Here is an 18335-nt window from a genome sequence, read left to right on the forward strand (position 1 = left end):
ACCCTAATAGAGTTTCGTTCAAATCAATCTGAATAAACAAACCTCGCATCTTTATCTGTCATGCAGAAAATCATGTTTTGTGATCCAATAATGGAATGTCGTATATCATACTTGACATCTTTATCCGTCATAAAATCATTTACAGTTTTTTTTAAATATGTGTAACAAAATATTCTGTAAAAAAATCATGTAACTCAAAAGAAAAATAAATTAAAAAAAAGGTAGCCCAAAATATTTGCCCTACTCAAATTTGGATTGAGTTTAGACTTAACCCATAATTTATTCACCCCTAAACTTCAACAAGAATTAAGCAAAGTTGATTCAGATAAACAGCATACATTGGAAAACATCCCTTGAACATAACTAGTTGTAGTTGAAATATCCCTTGAACATGTTAATTCAAGATTTAGGTACATCAGGAAAAAGAAAATCTGTTGTCTTATTTTGTCTTAGGCAATCTCATTAAGAAGAAAGCCAAGGGACATGGTGTTCTCCCAATTTGGCCTATCTTCTCCCTTCTTACTTGATGATTGTTTTCTCTTTGTTGCTTATCTCAAATAACCAAAATATAGGGGTAGCCAAATTTGTAGGCCCATACTTCAACTGCTTCCACTACCAGCTTTAGCCAAGGAAGTAAACTTCAACCTGCAAATATTGTGGTATTAATATCTGAAATCAATATGGCGGCAACTATAATTCTCAGGCTTTTCACTCAAGTATATATTCAATTGTATATATTTTTTTTTTGTCAATTTTACTTCTACCTGGTAAAAATGAAACCAATAATCAACTTAAATATGAATCACGATTCAGAAAATAATATTTTAATCATAATATTCTAAACTTGGGTAGCACATGTAATTTGTAGCTTAAACAATAAATTCGAAAGGCCATACATATGTATTCTTATTCAATCTGTTGTTTTTATGTGATACAGATTTGGCTGGCAGTTTTGTCCGCTCAACAATCTGGCATATGGAGACCTATAATACAATACTTTTTTTTCTGTATCCTCGCCTAAAGGGCTTCTTAGGTCATTCTACTTTCTCCCCTAAAGAAAACCCTTCTCAACTTCTATGAAGAGTACCATAATCCAGAATTTAGACCACATCAAGACAAAGACAAACAACAAGGGGCCAAGTGGAGTAGGTCCTTACCGCATGTTGTCAGTAAAATATATCTACTCTAATAGAATGACATTTCAGCCCCGGTTTTATTATATTTGCATGCATCTAAGGTAGCCAAATATGTAGACCAACTTTAGTCATTGTTATTTAAAATATTTCGTTTCAGCTTAAATTAAGCTGAAAAAATGAAGTTATAAAATTTAACTTAAATCGGTACGTTTTAATAACTTCACTCTGTAATATAGTAAGAGCATCCATAAAACAACTTTAACCTTGAATATTAATCAAGGTACATCATTATATGAGTAACATGGTCTTTAAGTACTTTTGTGACATTAGTTTCACATTTTATCATTTCCTACATAAAAACTTTAGATAGTCAATATTCATTTTCCAGACTTAACTCATTCGGGGACATAAATTCAGTACTCAACTTTCAGCACTATTTTTCAGTTTTATTGAAAGCATCTTTAGTCTTGCAAAATAGAGTGTTTTTCTAATGAGAACTTGAAAGTTCATGACAATGTGGCCCTTTCAAATGTTCGAAGGAAGAAACTTGCTCTATTTTGAATGGTCCACTGAGACTTCTAAATTCATATTCTACAATGCTTATTTTCATGGGCACATTCCTTTCCATCGAATGTATATAAGAAAGCTATTTTTTGGGCTTGACGGCTCAGATCTCAATGATGTACTAACCATTTATTGTTCATAACTCGGGTAACCCACTTCTATTTTCAACAAAATGAAAGAGAAGAATGGAAAACTAATTATATGCAACACTTTAAATACCTGAGATGTGGCTTTAGCTGTGTTCTTGATGCAGGCTGGACAGCGCTTGGCTTGAACAAACAAAAAAGAAAACCAAAATATTTAAATATCTTTCACTTCTCTCTCGAACCGTAAGAATGACAAGCACGTTCATGAACCCTGGAAGGACATGACATCCAAAAAGCATAGGGTTTTCATGTAATGGGGAGAACTGAAATATGATTTGCTTGTCAATGTTTTGAAATTTACAAAAACCAAGAAACCTACAAAATGAAGTTCCAAAGAAATCTCTGTTACAGCACATCAGCAGCCTATTTAAAAACCGTATTTTCACATATAATTAAGTGGTGCATAAAGTCCTATTGTGAAATCAAATGGTAAGAAAAACAAATATTTCTCTTTTATTTACCAATTTTCAAGGTGTTTTAGCTCTTATATTCCTGATACTACAGATCTCAAGTGATTCACACCATTTATGGTATTTTCAATAAACAAATTAGTATTGTGGAACGGTAAAAGTTACTGTTCAAATATTCCAATAACCACAATGTCTTTGATAACAATTTGTATCTAAGTGTTTCCTTTAGAATTAACATGAGTAAGCATCAAACACCAAAACAATTCCAAGCCAATATATCCTGAGAATCAAAAGCAGTCTAGCAAATGAGCATTATCTTTAAGGCAGGATATGATACAAGTCACATGCACTATGGCCTCATATGGAAATACTTATATACAAATTTTGATGGACCCAAAAATGAATCTGGATGAAATAATATTTGGAAACTAAAGTTAGTGAGACATAATTAGAATTTATTGTTGTTTCTCATCTGGATCCGGTCTAAAAAATACATTATAGAAAGCATGGACTATTTAATACTCGCAAGATAGTCATCATGCAAATTATAATGTAACATACAGAACAAAATAATGAAAGAAGTACCTCAAGCTCTTCCAATCCACCTATTGCATGCAAACTCTTTGGAACAGCTTTCCTGACTGTTGTCACATGAGTAACTGGGATTTGTGATGTAGAAGATTCTGTTACTCTAGCCCCTTCGCTCTCATTAGTTCCTTTCAACTCATGACTTCTATATTCATTATCATCTTGAAGCTCCTCAAGTTCAGATGTTGTTGATTGGTGAGCATCATAGGGACCAGACATGATCTTCTCAACTGCAAGTTTCTCATCCTTTGAGACTTCGGGTACACATACAACTTCATTGATTCCCCCATTATCATATGACAGAATGTCATTTGGAATCTTATTACTTTCAGATATATGATTACTTACTCCATCTAATGCCAAAACAGCTGTTTCAGAACTATCAGGTTCCCTCTTTCTCTTTTTATGATCTTCACTTAGTTTTTCTTCTTCAGCATGTGCAGAAACCTTTGGTTCTGCAATCCTCTTAGGTCTAACACCACCAGGAAAGACAAAACATGGAATGTTCCTTCGCCTGACATGACTTACATGGATTTCCATACCAAGCTTCCAAAGTGTATACACTCCAACAGAGTGCTTAAATTCATCTACGGTCAGTCTTATGTCAAACTGCTCACTTTCATTTGCTGGAATTCCTTGCTTACGCTGAAGACCCATGAAGTAACAGAAATGGAATGGTTTGGATTTATCCGAAAACTCCCCTGGGTGAGGGTGACACTGAAGCATATTGAAAGTGTACCTCTCTATCTGTATTTCAAGAAGCATAACATTAGTACAATTTGCAGAGATAGAAAATATAAAGAAAGTGAAACAAAGGATGTATGTTTACAATCATGCGGAGTGTAGAATGAATTTAGGATATATTTTTCTTTTGTTTTAAAAGGTCTTTCAATAAAATTACGTACAAACTACAAAACAAAAGAGTGCAAAGCAAAGGAAGACTAGACAAAAACAGGACAACAAGGAGCCACATATCTGAAAAAGTGAAATAGCAAAAAAACCATAATGAACTATCAGATCATCCAAAAGATCAATAAAATCCCCAGTTGAATTGCAAGGAGACCCAGTTCAAATCTCAGCGAAGACCATGAAGATAGAATTCAAAAACTGCAATGGTCTCGCGCCACGAGAAATAATCGGAATACACAATCATATCTTCTCCAACTTGAGGCACTTAAACATCCATTTTCAAGTCTCCAAGCAACACATGATAGATTCGGGCATGACCCACTCCTTGTTGAGAGAGTATCAAAGAAGACTCCAAATTTGAAAACAAACGGGTAGTGGATCAAGATATATGAATATCTCTAAGGAACCCATACAGAGAGAGTGCATTTGCTATCAGTAATGGCCCCCTTCAGCCTACATTGATTTCAGAAAATTATAGTGCAATGCACAACAACCAAAGACAGACATTTAGAAGTGACATTTCAGCACCAGAACTCCTCACACAAATAGCACAGTATTGATCGACGCTGAAAGAATTGAGATCCATCCATTTCAACACGTCATGTACATTATCCTTAATAAGAATATCGGACATCTGATCAATAAAGCGAGCCAAAGATAACCTTTCATCTGATTTCAGCCACCTCAAAAACATGATATTAGGAGTAAATGGACCAAGCCATGTGTTGAACATCTCGCGAACCATGGACTTCCTACAAATGGAAATATGGTGATGTTTTGTGAACAACGACGCAAGTCTACGATACATGTACCAAGAATCATCCCCGATGCACACCCTAGAGCCAACAATGAAACATAGAGTTCCCTTCAAAGTCGTCCCAAAGAATATAAATCCCCTTGCAAATTCCACAACCAACCATGCGAAAAATCCTTTTAGTGAACCAACTAAACCAATCATTACCATATTCAGCCTAAATCATGTCAACCAAGACTATCCTTATCATTGAAGAATCTCCAACCCCATTTTAGAGAGGATAGACATTCAAGCAAATGAGATCGTTTTAGAGAGAATAGATATTAAAGCAAATGAGATCGTGAATACCAAGCCCTCAATAATTTGTCTTTCTTGGCCAAATTCCACATAACCAAGATGAGAAAAATAAGTGGAATTCGAAAAGCCTCACAAGAAGTTACACATCAAATTTTTCATTCTCTCTGTCACTAGTAAGAATCTTAAAGAGGGACATGGTACAATAACAAAGATAAGAGAACAAAGAACAAAAAGAAGATAAGAGCTCTTAGTATGTTAAAGAGCAATTGAATTAATGGATGAAGATAGAACTCTAAGTCAGGGAGAATACAATGAGAAAGAAGAGAGAGAAACTCTAACCAGAGTATTCAACTAAAATTTGGTAAGTATAACCATTATTTGAATGAACAATGCGAAATCTTTTTAAGCCCACTTTAAAGGTGGTAGCAATAGGAATCTCATTTGGTTGATTTTGTCCCTGAGAGTACCAACGAGAGGGTGGCCCAAATGGCTGTTTCTTTCGACAACCGATGCCAGGCGACCCCTATTGTCCCCAACGACCGTGTCCACTGCCGGTGCAGTCCCACCCTGGGTGTCCACAATGGCGATAGCCTCAATTGGAGCAGCACCCCTATTCCACAGCCAATCCAAGAGCTAACTAGGTCAATTAATTTTCCAAAATTCACATTAATCTCACCAGCAGATAAAGCATCAAACCTCTGTCGACCGAGAGGCAATCTCCCTTGTAGTTGGCTGCCCCGGAACACAGATGTCGGCTTTAACCTGCCCTGCAAGTGCATCCCCTTCCTACGCTTTGTTTTGTTGTTCTTCTGAACAGATCTAAAGAGAGCAGATTCACCCAAATTTATTCCATTACTGTGGTCCAGCCTTGCAGAAGTTGGAGGCTCGTCCAGACAAACCGGGGGTTGTCCCTTTTTACCGAGCAGAGAATAAACAACCTCCATCGCAGGAAAATATCAGAATGAGATCCCTGGAGCTTCGGTCGCAAGCCTTCCGACAACTTCCGGTCTGGCCGTTCCTTTTTGGTTCAAAGCAAGTTCAGAAGTGTCATCATCTCTAGCGCTGTTGTGCTCGTGGGCAATGGCCTCAGCAGATGACAAATCCTCCACAAAAGGCACGGCCAGAATACACATTTCTTCCGGCCATAACATGTTTGCGGTAATTTAGTCACATGAAGAAGCAAAAAGCAATATGTGGTTGCCAAACGTTGCGTTGAAACTGTGGGATCTTGAATTTGACATTTGTGAGGGTATATGAATTCGATGAATACTTCACACACCTAATAAAACCATCTGTCAAACCATTAAACTACATTGCACACAAGCTACCAACAACATTGTCAAAAAACTTGTTCACCTCCACCAAACGAAACACATAGATAGACAAACACTCTCTCTCTATAAAAATTTCCAAGAGTAAATTTGATATTTACTCGCCATAGAGTTCACAAGAACCAACTTCGAAGATCTATGTGGCTAGTTGGATATGTAGAACATGTGCAACCAACATTGAGGCGTGTAGGAGATATTATGGTGTTAGATTTATATATAATTGATTTGCAAATTAGAAGCATATTTGATAGAGTTAATTTAATTATGTAGATTTGATTTATTATGTTAATTGCATCTCATTCCATATACATCATGTTTATATGTAATACTTAAACCAATAACTCAGTTAATCCAAGGATGATATGGGATAAAAGTGTGATAGAAGGAGATGGGATAGTGGAAGATTGACTGAAATAGTTGGGGTATAGAGTTTGCCTTTACGGCTACAAAATTCATCATAATCTTACCCTAATATCTACCACTTATATACCCACACTTTAATATTAATCTAAGTGGGCTTATATTACCCAAATAACAAATACTAATTACATCCAATGGCCTATTGGCCTTAGGGAATACAAATAACATATGACCGTATAAGAATAAATGGACTTCTGTAAATCATTATTCAAAAAATAATACAAGATGTTCATTGCGCAAACTCTTCTTCACTAGCAAAAATTGACATTATCAAACCTCTGTATGTTAACTGGTTTATCTCACAGATACATGTCCACATATTTGGTTTTTAGTGAATCTAACAAGTGAGTTAATGAATAGCCCTATTTTACACATGCAGGCAACACACCAACTAATGTGATAATCAAGGAAATTCCCTATTGTTTATAAATAATTAGCGAAGGGACAAATATTTATTATACTCATGCAGACCACGCCAACAACATACTATACACAACATCAAATTCTTATTATTTTTCCTATGTATGTGACATGAAAAAGAAACAATTGTTGTTTCACAAATTAGCAACGATAAATCTAAACTATGACATTTTGCACTTGGTATATGTGAAGGGTTACTAGGGCTTCAGAGATTACCATGGGAACTAGAACTACTCAATTAGCTACCAACCAGACTTTTTGTGACGACCAATTTTCAATAAGCATGGTGATAAACCCCAATCTATCACAACATAGAAAAACATTACGCACTCAATCAAACACTTTAGTTTGGACAAGATTGAAAGTGAAAATTTAAGCCTCCTACATATCCTCAACAGAGCTTGAGGTCCAAGTGTGAAGAACTAAGTTGTAAGTTCGACATGTAAAACCCAGTTTCAAGAGAGTGTAGAATAAGTTTATGATATTTAACTAACTAGGTAAATTAATATATATATATATATATATATATATATATATATATCAATAAATCCGAGCAGTTAATGAATTACCTGATTATAGCAGCTAGACTTATCCTAATAACATGTAGTACATATAGAACTATCATGTGTAATCAGTTAGGAATAGATTTTCGAAATAAGAGTACTCATTTGTTTTAATTTTCACACATAGTAACCTTCAGTGTAAGCTGACGAAGACGAGACTCAACCCATCCTTTCCATTTCCTGAGGTCATCAGCATCAGCAGCCGCAATATCAATCTGCAAATAATTTTTGTATGCTTCAAAAAATGGATAAGGCTCAAACAGTGCATCCCAGCTAGTCTTGTTAGACTCCATAGCCTGCCATCAAAATAGCACTATGTCATAAGTGGGGTGAGAAAATGATATGATCAATAATTTGCCAATCTCAAACCAAGACAAAATGAGTTCCATCCACAACAGAAATGATAGTGGACAAGATAAGGTTTGAGAACCAAACTATTTGCTAACATCCAAAACTAACTACATGGAATCTGCAAACATCATAGGAACGAGGGAATCAAGTGGCATCACGCAACATCAAAACACAAAACAACTTGGAATGTATTAGACATGAATAGTAAATAAATGTAAACACCAAGATATCATTCAGAGATAAGTGTATATAAGTGATAGGACAACCCTAAGCATTACAAAAGAAAAGGTATTTCAAGTAATGCATGAGAACATTAAGAGAATGGTTAATTAAAAAAGAGAGAAAACATCAGCACTTATCAAACTAAACAACCATTCAAAAATAGAGGAAATGTAGAATGCTAAAACATAAACGAAAGCAAGAATGTGGAGGTGGATCGTGCAACAACGCGGTAAAATATTTAATGGAAATTGCAGCATGGTTGCATTATCAGGATTCAAGACTCTCAAAAACATCACTAAATACCTCAAACATTTCATTTCCACGCTGAAACTCTTCTGTCATAATACGCAAAGTACTTGATGACACGTTATAGCTGGAATTCATGCAAGGATAGGCAGGGGTTATGATAGGCATCAAGTGGAACCTATCCTTATGATTCCTTCTGGGATCCCAAACTTGCAGTCCAAAAGATCCTTCTTCAATGTCACAAAGCATTACAGGATTAGGCCAACGCCACTGTGTATAAACCCTAAAAAATCGAGACACCAACATGCTGGGAAGAGCATTGGGATAAAGTTGGCATATTCGAGCAACTAAAAGAGCCCAATTAATACCACCTAGAAACCCTGAAACCTGCCAATGGAATAATGCAAAATCAGTCAGATTGCATAGGAAGTGCATCCAGTAGGTAACAAATTTACATAATCCATCTGCCTAGAACCGCCATACATTGGAATAAACACCCCGTCGCTTAGCCCAAAATTTCATACATCTCAATGTTGTGTGAAAATTCTGCAACATGAAAAAGAACAGAAAATAATCATGACGATATAACAATGATAAAAAGAGGACCTAGAAACAAGTTTCAACCATGACCTGGATATTGGGCACCAAACGCAGAATTTGATCAGTAACACGACAGCCATTTAAACTTCTAACAGTTTGTTCATCAACATTCTGCAGTATTGAATCTTGAGAGATATCCAAGTCCTGAACCAAAACAAAAAGATCATAATATCATGAGAAGCCAACTGTGCTACAAGGTACGCACATTCCATCATGTTATTCCAATTGAAGACAAGATAATTATAAGAGAATTGTGTGAGTGATTTGTAAGACATTTAGAATATTTCGTTTAACAAAAGAGAACTCATTAGCTGCTTATGGTGTTAAAGAAACAATATTACTAAATCAAACAAACGGGAGTGTGTTGATGACTTAAACCATGATTAAACAAAACAAACAAAATTTAATGTCATCTTTAATACTAAGACCACAACTTCTTTGTGAGTGTATAACTTATGTAATACTGGATATAAAATAATAATACGTTTTTATTTATTTAGAAAAGGCAAAATGCCTTTTCCCATAAAAATCTATTTGAGAAATTGTAAATATATTTGAAGAGATATTCACACAAATAAAATTCTTCAAAATTGAAACTTTATTGCTAAAACATATATTTCCATTGTCTAAGATCTTTAGTTCTGGAAAAAAGTCTACACTACCCAGATAAGGAAAACTTAACAAGAAATGAAAATTTAAATCTTACTTCAGGGATAACCCAAAGTGAAAGTCTTGCATATAGAAGGTCTATTGAAACCCCATTGAACTTGAATCTCATAACTGGAACATGAGCATCAGGAACAGGATGCAACTCTGTCACTTCAGGCATTGTCAACAGCATTCTATGGAGTTCACCAAAAAAATCATCCTGCAACAGATGAGGAAGGGGAAAAAATTGAGACCAGCATGAATTAAACTTTCAAGTAAGGGTATAAAGTTATATGAAAGTATTTCAGAAAACGGATATATCCCACTTCTCGTGTTGCATGTCGTGGCCCCACACATAATGTATCAATATCTGCACCAGGACCATGTACCTAGTTGAAAGAAGAAAAAAAGCTAAAAAATCAAAGTCTTCTCACTTAATAAATATAGCAATGAAATTAAATGAGTTTACAGGGAACATAAAAAATGGAGTAAATTCAAATAATGCTCACAAACAATACGGCATAGAGTTGGGGAGTTGACAACTGGAGGTCTCTCCTTACATTTGAATCTAATTTTTTAAAATGTAGTAGCCTATAACTTTCTAAACAGGTAATAAGTATACAAAGACCCCTTCACACTTCCCCTTCTGCAACTTCAGAATAGTTAAAGAATTGAACCAAAAAAGATGGAGACTTCAAGTACATAAATAAAGCTTGCAATTAGAAGAATTTATTGTCACTGTGGATTATAAGAAAGATCTAGAAGTGAAGAGTGAGACAAAATCATGTTGTGGACATAAAGTTGTATGCATCTAGAAGTCAAATATGTATATAAAAGTTTAAGCCCCAATGTGGACGTATCAAATCCAAATAATATCTTATTCTATAAACAAAAGTTGACCTTTTTTTTTAAAAAAAAAAGTGCAGCTGGTAATCGAAATGGTATTCACATTTTACAAATAAGTGTAGCAAATGCTTGAAAGGGTTCATAAGAACAAATAAGCTTAAATACAATTGAAAATCTGCAGCCAAAGCATGAATTTCAACAAATTTGGAGACACTAAACAGAACAGTCAAGGAATTGCTATACTTCTTATTTAAGCTCCTATTCATACTCTATATACAAAGAGAGAGCATCATTTGGTGTCTCCCAAAGTTTTGGCTGTATTGATTTCAAAGAAACAGTATTTCCACATGACAAACTAAGAATATTAAAAGAACTAGCACTTCATAATAATTATAAACTATTAATCTCATCATTCCAAATGTTAATAATTTTTATCAACTGGCTAACATACTTTTTTCAGATGCATTTGCATTTACACAACTGCCTGTTAACGGAAAGAAAAAAAAAAATTGATATAACAGAAATTAAGTATGGGGAAAATGACCATGAAGATCTCCGTACCCCAAGCCGATAAGAACCAAAGGTGAAAATCTTAGCATTTGCCTCTTGTACTAGTTGTTCATTCAAACCCTTTGCACGACTTATAGATTTAACCCAAATCCTAACAATCTGCTCGTTATCCAGCATCCATTTGTCAGAGCAGAAGCAAGAAAAAATTGATCATAGGAAATATATGCCAGAATAAAATTGAATCAACCTGATCTAATTTCCCAAGAACTTCTTCCCTGCTAATAGATTCCTCAGGACTCTCATACAAGCCCACATCAACCAAATACTGAATCAATGTATCTTCAACTCAGAAAATCTTGAAATTGCAATGAAGAATTGGCAGAGAATGATAAGCAACGCAAAAACTTAAACCTTTTCAAGTTCTCGAGTCTTGACAATGTCATAATCAGTGGGCCTACTCCAAGATATTGGTTCAGTGATTCCCGAACACTGGCCCTTTATCCCATTCTTTAAAACAGGGCTTCCCATTTACTTATTAGAATATAGTTTTATTGATTATCGCAATATATTTCTTGCTTTTCAGCTATTTTTACTGGCAAATGATATATAATGGTCTACTAGCTTTCACTGAGAAAACCAGGATAATTGAAGTCCATATCCAAAAACCATACTATTGAATACTCAATACTTTCTGGAAGTATGGTCTCAAAGCGATAGATAACTTGAAGAACATGAAAATTAAAGAAAAACAAAACAAAACAAAACAAAAAACCCTATTAGTTTTTCTATATATTAGCAGATAACTAGTACAACAAACATCTACTGATATATCACTTCCTTTTTTGCAATTCTTCTCCTTTTGTAAACAGACCAAGAACCCTAAAAGTAAAACGAGAACATCAAACACTAATCGTAATTCAATCGAGGCTTGTAACGCAAATTCGGCAACTTCATCTGTTTTCTGGGGCATAATAAGTCTGCTTGCATAGTCATCGACAACCCTGCATGCGATCGACGACAAGATAATGTATTGATAAACTTCTATCTCAGAAGGAATCAAACAATATTATTATATATATGAAAAAAACTGTGAAATTTGCAGCTTATGTATGGTGGGTCATACCTTTTCGACACTGATGAACGAGAAATCCGTTCTAGAGCCCTGTATATGGTCGTAATAACGAAAGATTCTCGAAAAAATTATCTTTAGAGAGAAAGAACTAAAGGTATTGAAACGCTCGATAGTTTATGGTGTTGTCTCTTTCTCCTCCTTGTTTTAGAACTTTGAAGTTGTGATCAAATGAGAAAACCGTTCTCTACCAACAAAAAAAAAATGAAAGAGAGAAAACCTGTCACCTAAATATAATTAATTTCATAATTATATTATAATATAATAATCTATAGAAGAAAAAATATTTATAAAATTTAAATAATAATTGTGAAGTGTGTTTATTTTTAAAAAAAAAATAACACAATAGTCATGACCCATTTAAATTAGAGTGTTTATGAATAAGATGTTATGTTATTCTCAATTTTAGAAAAAAAAAAACAAATATAAATATATATATATATATATATATATATATATATATATATATATATATATATATATATATCATAAAATGTGAATACAAAAATGTCATTTTATGTTAATGAGTTTTGTAAAATTTATTGGTCTATGTTGGATATTATTGTAACTAAGGCTAATCTTCATTTCTTTTTCTCTTTTTATTGATTGTCTAGTTGATGAAATTGTTCTAATTTACATCCACATACTATTTTGAATCAATAAAATTTAAATATTTTTTTTTTCATACTTGTCTTGCACCTTTTAAATAATTTTTAAGTCTTAAAATGTGTCTGTGTACGAAATCATGAAGTCATATATTGTCTATTGTTAAATTTTAGGGCAAGAACACATATACAGATTTTTGAATGAAATTCAGTCAAATTTGTTTTTTTTTTTCAAATTTTAAAATCTTATATTAAATTTGCAAGTTTTTTTTTAAATGATAAAATACGTCAAATATTGATTGAACATACAATCATTCATTTAAGACACCCTAATTACTAACTTGTATTATTAAACAAAATTTTGTTTAATTTATTATTGCAATCATAGTTGGTAGAAATATTTTTTTTTTTTTGGAAAAAAACGTATATTTTATTCCCTACTTGATTGAAAACTTAGGAGCAAATAAATCACAAGTAAAAGCAGAAATAAATAACACAATGCATACACGGAATTTTTACGTGGAAAATCTCCTCAAATCAAAGAGTAAAAACCACGAGACTTTACGTCGAGTTCAAGCTTCACTAAAATTAGAGTTGAGAATACAAACAAGGTATAACAACCTTTTAATACCGCAGAAAGATAAAAGGGCATACCCAAAAAGATACAACTTTTTGGTCCCAAACAAGTCAAATAAAAACTTAAATTAGGAAGAACCTTTAAGCCCCAGAAAAACTCCGTTTGAATCTTCGATCGTGAGTTTGATGAACCTGCGCGGCTGTAGGCGAAAATCTTCTAAAAGATTTTCTCTTTCTTCCTTTCTTTTAATTTTTTACTTCTACTTCTTAATGACGGCTGCCGCTCTTTAAATACTAGAGCAATTAGGTTATAACATATCTCTTTAAATACTATAATATCCTTAATGAATTAAAAGTGAACTTGACTCTATTGGGCCTTTTTCATAGTTGGGAGCCCAAACAAAACCCAACAAACTCCCCCCTCATAACTATGGGAAAGATGTTGTCAACCCGGTGGTTGAACAACAAAACTTGAACTTGCTTAGTGGTAGTGCCTTAGTCATCATATCAGCGTCATTATCGTCTGTATGCACCTTTTCTAAAATCAACAACTTTTCATCTAACGCATCCCGTATCCAATGATACCCCACATCAATATGTTTAGATCTAGAATGAAATGTTGAATTTTTCGCTAGATAAATAGCGCTTTGACTATCATAGAGAAGCACATACCTTTCTTGCACAATATCAAGTTCAAATAATAACTTCTTAACCCAAATAATACCTTTCTTGCAGCCACTTCCTCTTCTTCGAGGTTTTGAGAGTCTAGTTTAACTTCAGACAAAGACGGTGTCTTCTTAGCTCTAGATTAAGGACGACGTTCACTTTGGGGATATGGAATGTCATCAAAGCAAATGATTGGCTCCTCCTCATCTTGGCAGTTTGTCTCTTCTCTAAATGATTCTAGTCGAAAGATATCAAATCTAGGCGACCTTATACCATGAATGTATTGGAGGACAGTAGAACAATAGGCCTCCATGAGCAAGTCGAGGAATTTGAAAGCCTTTTTCTCTAAATTAACATCCCTGTCAAGGGGGTTGAAGTTTGCTTTCCTTGCCTCAAGCATAGGAAAAAGAGCATGCCCCATTGCATTTGCCACGATGAATTCTCTTCTTTTAAGCGCTTTGTGGACACTTGTTGTTTTTGCCCATTTCAGAATGCGCTTCTCCATTCTCACCAGTTCTTTCCATTCTGTCATAATCTTCTTGTTGTAGATGATTTCATCGTATTGTGAAAAGAGTTTGTGACTCTTCCAGGTGTCGAAGGCTTCGATCTTCCCAACATCTTTTACCTCAACATTCTCCGTGAAGAGATTGAAGATTAAGTTGTCTTCAGATAGGTTTTCTGGAACATCCTAAGCAACATCTTTTCCTTTTCCTAGAACTTCGGCTGGTTTGAGAATAGGCACTGGTTCTATGAAAGAGATGCCTGGAGCCCCTCTAGATGCTCTTAGTATTTCGAATGGAGAGGGAGCTTTTTGAAACGCACCTTCTAGAAGCTCAGTTCCAGTTCCAGTTGCTTTCTGAACAGGCGGTTCTTTAATTGTCTCAGCAATAGACATTGCATCATCCGTCTGAATAGTGTTTGTTCGGCATTAACAGCAACAGTAGGCGAAGGCACTACCACATGTTCTATTTCGATTGAGATGTTAATATTACCAGCAACATCTACAACCACTTAGTTTTCAAAAAAACTTTTGATTCAGAAGTTTGAGATGAAGAAAAGTTATCAGTTTCATATTTCAATCTCATTTCATTACAAGAGTTTGACAACTTCTTGTACTCAATGACCATGTCATTAAGTGCAGTAGTTAATTCATCTCTTGTAAATTGTTCAAAGGAGAAGTCAAATACCTCGTAATCTTCTTCTTCTTTTGCCATGAAACAAGTGACTTCTTCATCATCACTATCGCTGGATGATGAATCATCTTAGTCACTTTGGGCCCACTTGGCTTTTCTTTCAGCCCCCATGAGAGCCTTCAACTCTTTCTAGTTGTCCTTCTTCTTCTCGTCTCACTTTGGCTTTCTACCCTCTAACTTGAAGTGTCCTAGTTTATCACAGTTAAAATACTTTAAGTTATCCTTATAGTTATTCTTATCATCATTGTTGTTATTTGAAGACCTTGAGTTAAAATTTCTCTTCTTCATGAATTTGCCGAATTTCTTCACGAAGAGAGCCATGGCGTTGCTGTTGATCTGCTCTGCAGCAGTCTTCACATCAGTGGAAGCGGGTGGCTCCTTAGTAGTCACCAACGCCTTGGTTGCAATAGCAGATATAGAGATCCCCACTTTATTCCTAGAGTTTATCTCAAACTCATAGGCCTTCAGATCGACTAACAAGTCAAAGAGTTCCATCTTGTTGAGATCTTTAGACTCCCTCATTGCCATCGTCTTGATATCCCACTCCCTGGGCAGAGTACACATGACTTTGACTGCAACCTCTTTGTTGTTGTAAGTCTTGCCCAAGGTGGAAAGTGGTGATAATCTTGTTGAATCTCCCATTGAATTCAGTCATCGTTTTTCTAGGACACATCTTGATGTTGTTAAACTGCTGCGTGACAACCATGAGATTGTTCTGTTTGGTTTACTCGTTGCCTTCATAGAGTTGAGTCATCCTCTCTTAGATTTTTCTGGAAAAGTTGCATGATATGATGCAGTTGAACATGTAGTCATCCAGAGTTTTGTATAAAATATCTTTGTCCATGTTGTCGAGGTTGTTCTTCCTCTTGTTTTCATTGGTCCACTCAGATCATGCTTTCTCAATCTTTATCGGGCCTTCGGTGATGATAAGCCACATGTCATCATCTATGGCAGCAAGATGAGTGTGGACTCTCGCCTTCCATATGAAAAAGTTTTATTTAGAGAACATGGGAACCTTGTTGGTGACAACCATAGACATTATTCAGATTCTTGTTGGTGCTTAATAATCCTATGAGGGATTAATATATGTTTCTATTTTTCGCAAATCTTCTCTTCACAAACTCTTGAACAAGTTCAAGTGTGGAACAGTTTGTTGGATTTGGAGCTTTAACCAAATGAATGTAAATGGAAGAAAGTAAAGAACACAAGGAGTTTTATGAATGTTCGAAGATAAAACTCCTACTTCACCCCTTCTTCCACAACCAGAAAGATATCCACTAAGACTTGGAATCAAATACAACTCACTTGGCTAGCTAACTCCCTATTGAACATAACAACATTTGTTCAACTTACAATACTTAGATTTCTTACAGAAAAGACAATATGCAATTACAATATAATCACAGCTAGACCGTAAGAGATTTTTACGTGTATGTTAAGAAGTTGTTTGTTTGTTCGTTAGTTGCCGAGAGTTCGACCGTTGTCCTTGGGCTTCTATTTATAGTTGAAGTACACCAACAGTTGAATATTCTTTGTGGACACGTGGAATGTGTCTGTTGAACGACCACCTATAGTACGAGAGTACAACAGACTCTGAGAATTTGGATCGTAGCTGTACCAAACAGGTAGTGCGCCGAATATCCTCTAATATTGTCTTGTATTGAGAATTTATTTGAGAGATATCCGCGTACGTGGCATTCATGCATTTGATAGGATTATCTGGCTTGTCAGACTACTAAAAGTAGAAGTAGTAGACAAATAAATGAACGTGTTTAGACGGATGCTTCCTTTAGACAACTGTTAAAGCGAGGCATCATGTGTTCTTCTTTAGAGGCGCTATTGAGTGAAGATTCATTCGCTTCACTCGCCATGTAAAATGGACTGAATACAGGCATGATTGAGTGAAACTTCATTCGCTTCACTCGACGTGTAAAACTGACTTAAGAGAGGCGCTATTGATTGAAGTTTCCTTCGCTTTACTCCGTTTTACATGACCTAGTGAAGAGACAGTCTACACCGTTTTACATTAGTTTTTCCATGTAAATCTGATTGAAATATATGCACTGTTGAGTGAAGCCAGTCTCATTTGACTCCGTTTTAAAACTGATTTAAATAGATGCACTGTCTAGTGAAGCGAGATTCTTTTAACTCCGTTTTAAAACTGATGTTAATATATACACTGTTCAGTGAAGCATTCTTCATTTTACTCCGATTTATAAATTATGTTTATAATTTTATTTGTTATCTATTTAAATTAATAAATAAGTTCATATAATTTTATTTTTAATATATATAAAATAATAATTATAAATTAATATAATTTTATTTATGATCTATTTAAAATAATGATCATAAATTATGTTCATATTACTTTGTGATGTGAGATATTTAAATATTTTTTTATGAATAATTATAATTTCTCTCTGTGATATATTCAAATGTATTTGTACAAATTATTTCATAATGTATATATATTTATATATTCAATATAAATAATTTTTTTTTTGTGATGTATTGAAATAAATTTGCACAAATTATTTAAAAAATTATATAAATATATAATTATATTATATATATATATATATATATATAACAACATATTTTTAATTCTTTTGAAAAGATATTTAGATTAATTGTTTTATTTATTTTATATTATTATAGATTTTATATATAAACGTTAATGTAAATCAAGTAACACTAATGTAAAAATCTTTATCCGTTCATGTACTAACATTTATATCATAATGTAAACTATACTAGAGTATTAAAAAGGGTGAACAAGCGCTGATTAGTGAAGATTCCTTCACTAGTTTATATTTTATATTATTATATATTTTATATATAAAAGTTAATATAAATCAAGTAACACACTAATATAAAAACCTTTATTTGTTCATGTAATAACATTTATATCATCATGTAAACCATACTGGAGTATTATAAAGGGCGAACAAGCGCTGATCAATGAAGATTCCTTCACTAGGTTTATATTTTATATTATTATATATTATATATATAAACGTTAATGTAAATCAAGTAACACACTAATGTAAAAACCTTTATTCATTCATGTAATAACATTTATATCATCATGTAAACCATACTCGAGTATTAAAAAGGGTGAACAAGCGCTGATCGGTGAAGATTCCTTCACTAGTTATTTACAGCGCTTATATTAGTGAAATAAGCAGTAAGTAGTGAAGAT

At 34.0% G+C, this 18335-nt stretch overlaps 2 protein-coding genes across 2 annotated transcripts; both read right to left on the reverse strand.

Annotated features, from left to right (window-relative positions):
• Window positions 1–306: 306 nt before the first annotated feature.
• LOC124919667 (nuclear poly(A) polymerase 1-like) lies at window positions 307–12246 on the reverse strand. Its single transcript, XM_047459974.1, has 13 exons — window positions 12085–12246; window positions 11373–11962; window positions 11209–11286; window positions 11013–11120; window positions 9932–9994; window positions 9664–9825; window positions 8988–9101; window positions 8841–8903; window positions 8415–8744; window positions 7670–7834; window positions 2842–3591; window positions 1920–1969; window positions 307–645 (listed from the first exon to the last, which is right to left on the reverse strand). The coding sequence occupies exons 2-13, from the start codon at window positions 11487–11489 to the stop codon at window positions 600–602; spliced, it is 2046 nt and encodes a 681-aa protein (XP_047315930.1). The 5' UTR covers window positions 11490–11962; window positions 12085–12246; the 3' UTR covers window positions 307–599.
• Window positions 4924–5823, reverse strand: LOC124919668. Its single transcript, XM_047459975.1, has 2 exons — window positions 5501–5823; window positions 4924–5414 (listed from the first exon to the last, which is right to left on the reverse strand). Exons 1-2 carry the CDS (start codon window positions 5746–5748, stop codon window positions 5207–5209), a joined length of 456 nt encoding a protein of 151 aa, XP_047315931.1. The 5' UTR covers window positions 5749–5823; the 3' UTR covers window positions 4924–5206.
• Window positions 12247–18335: the final 6089 nt, after the last annotated feature.

The sequence above is a fragment of the Impatiens glandulifera genome, chromosome 1 (assembly GCF_907164915.1).
Source record: "Impatiens glandulifera chromosome 1, dImpGla2.1, whole genome shotgun sequence".
Classification (NCBI taxonomy): domain Eukaryota; kingdom Viridiplantae; phylum Streptophyta; class Magnoliopsida; order Ericales; family Balsaminaceae; genus Impatiens; species Impatiens glandulifera.

Coding starts and splice junctions, on each gene's coding strand:
- LOC124919668 (XM_047459975.1), bottom strand. CDS start 5,748: ATGGAGGTTGTTTATTCTCTGCTCGGTAAAAAGGGACAACCCCCGGTT. Junction 5,415..5,500: donor TTGCCTCTCGGTCGACAGAG/GTTTGATGCTTT, acceptor GCTGTGGAATAG/GGGTGCTGCTCCAATTGAGG.
- LOC124919667 (XM_047459974.1), bottom strand. CDS start 11,489: ATGGGAAGCCCTGTTTTAAAGAATGGGATAAAGGGCCAGTGTTCGGGA. Junction 9,826..9,931: donor CACGACATGCAACACGAGAA/GTGGGATATATC, acceptor CATCTGTTGCAG/GATGATTTTTTTGGTGAACT. Junction 646..1,919: donor CAGCTAAAGCCACATCTCAG/GTATTTAAAGTG, acceptor CAATATTTGCAG/GTTGAAGTTTACTTCCTTGG.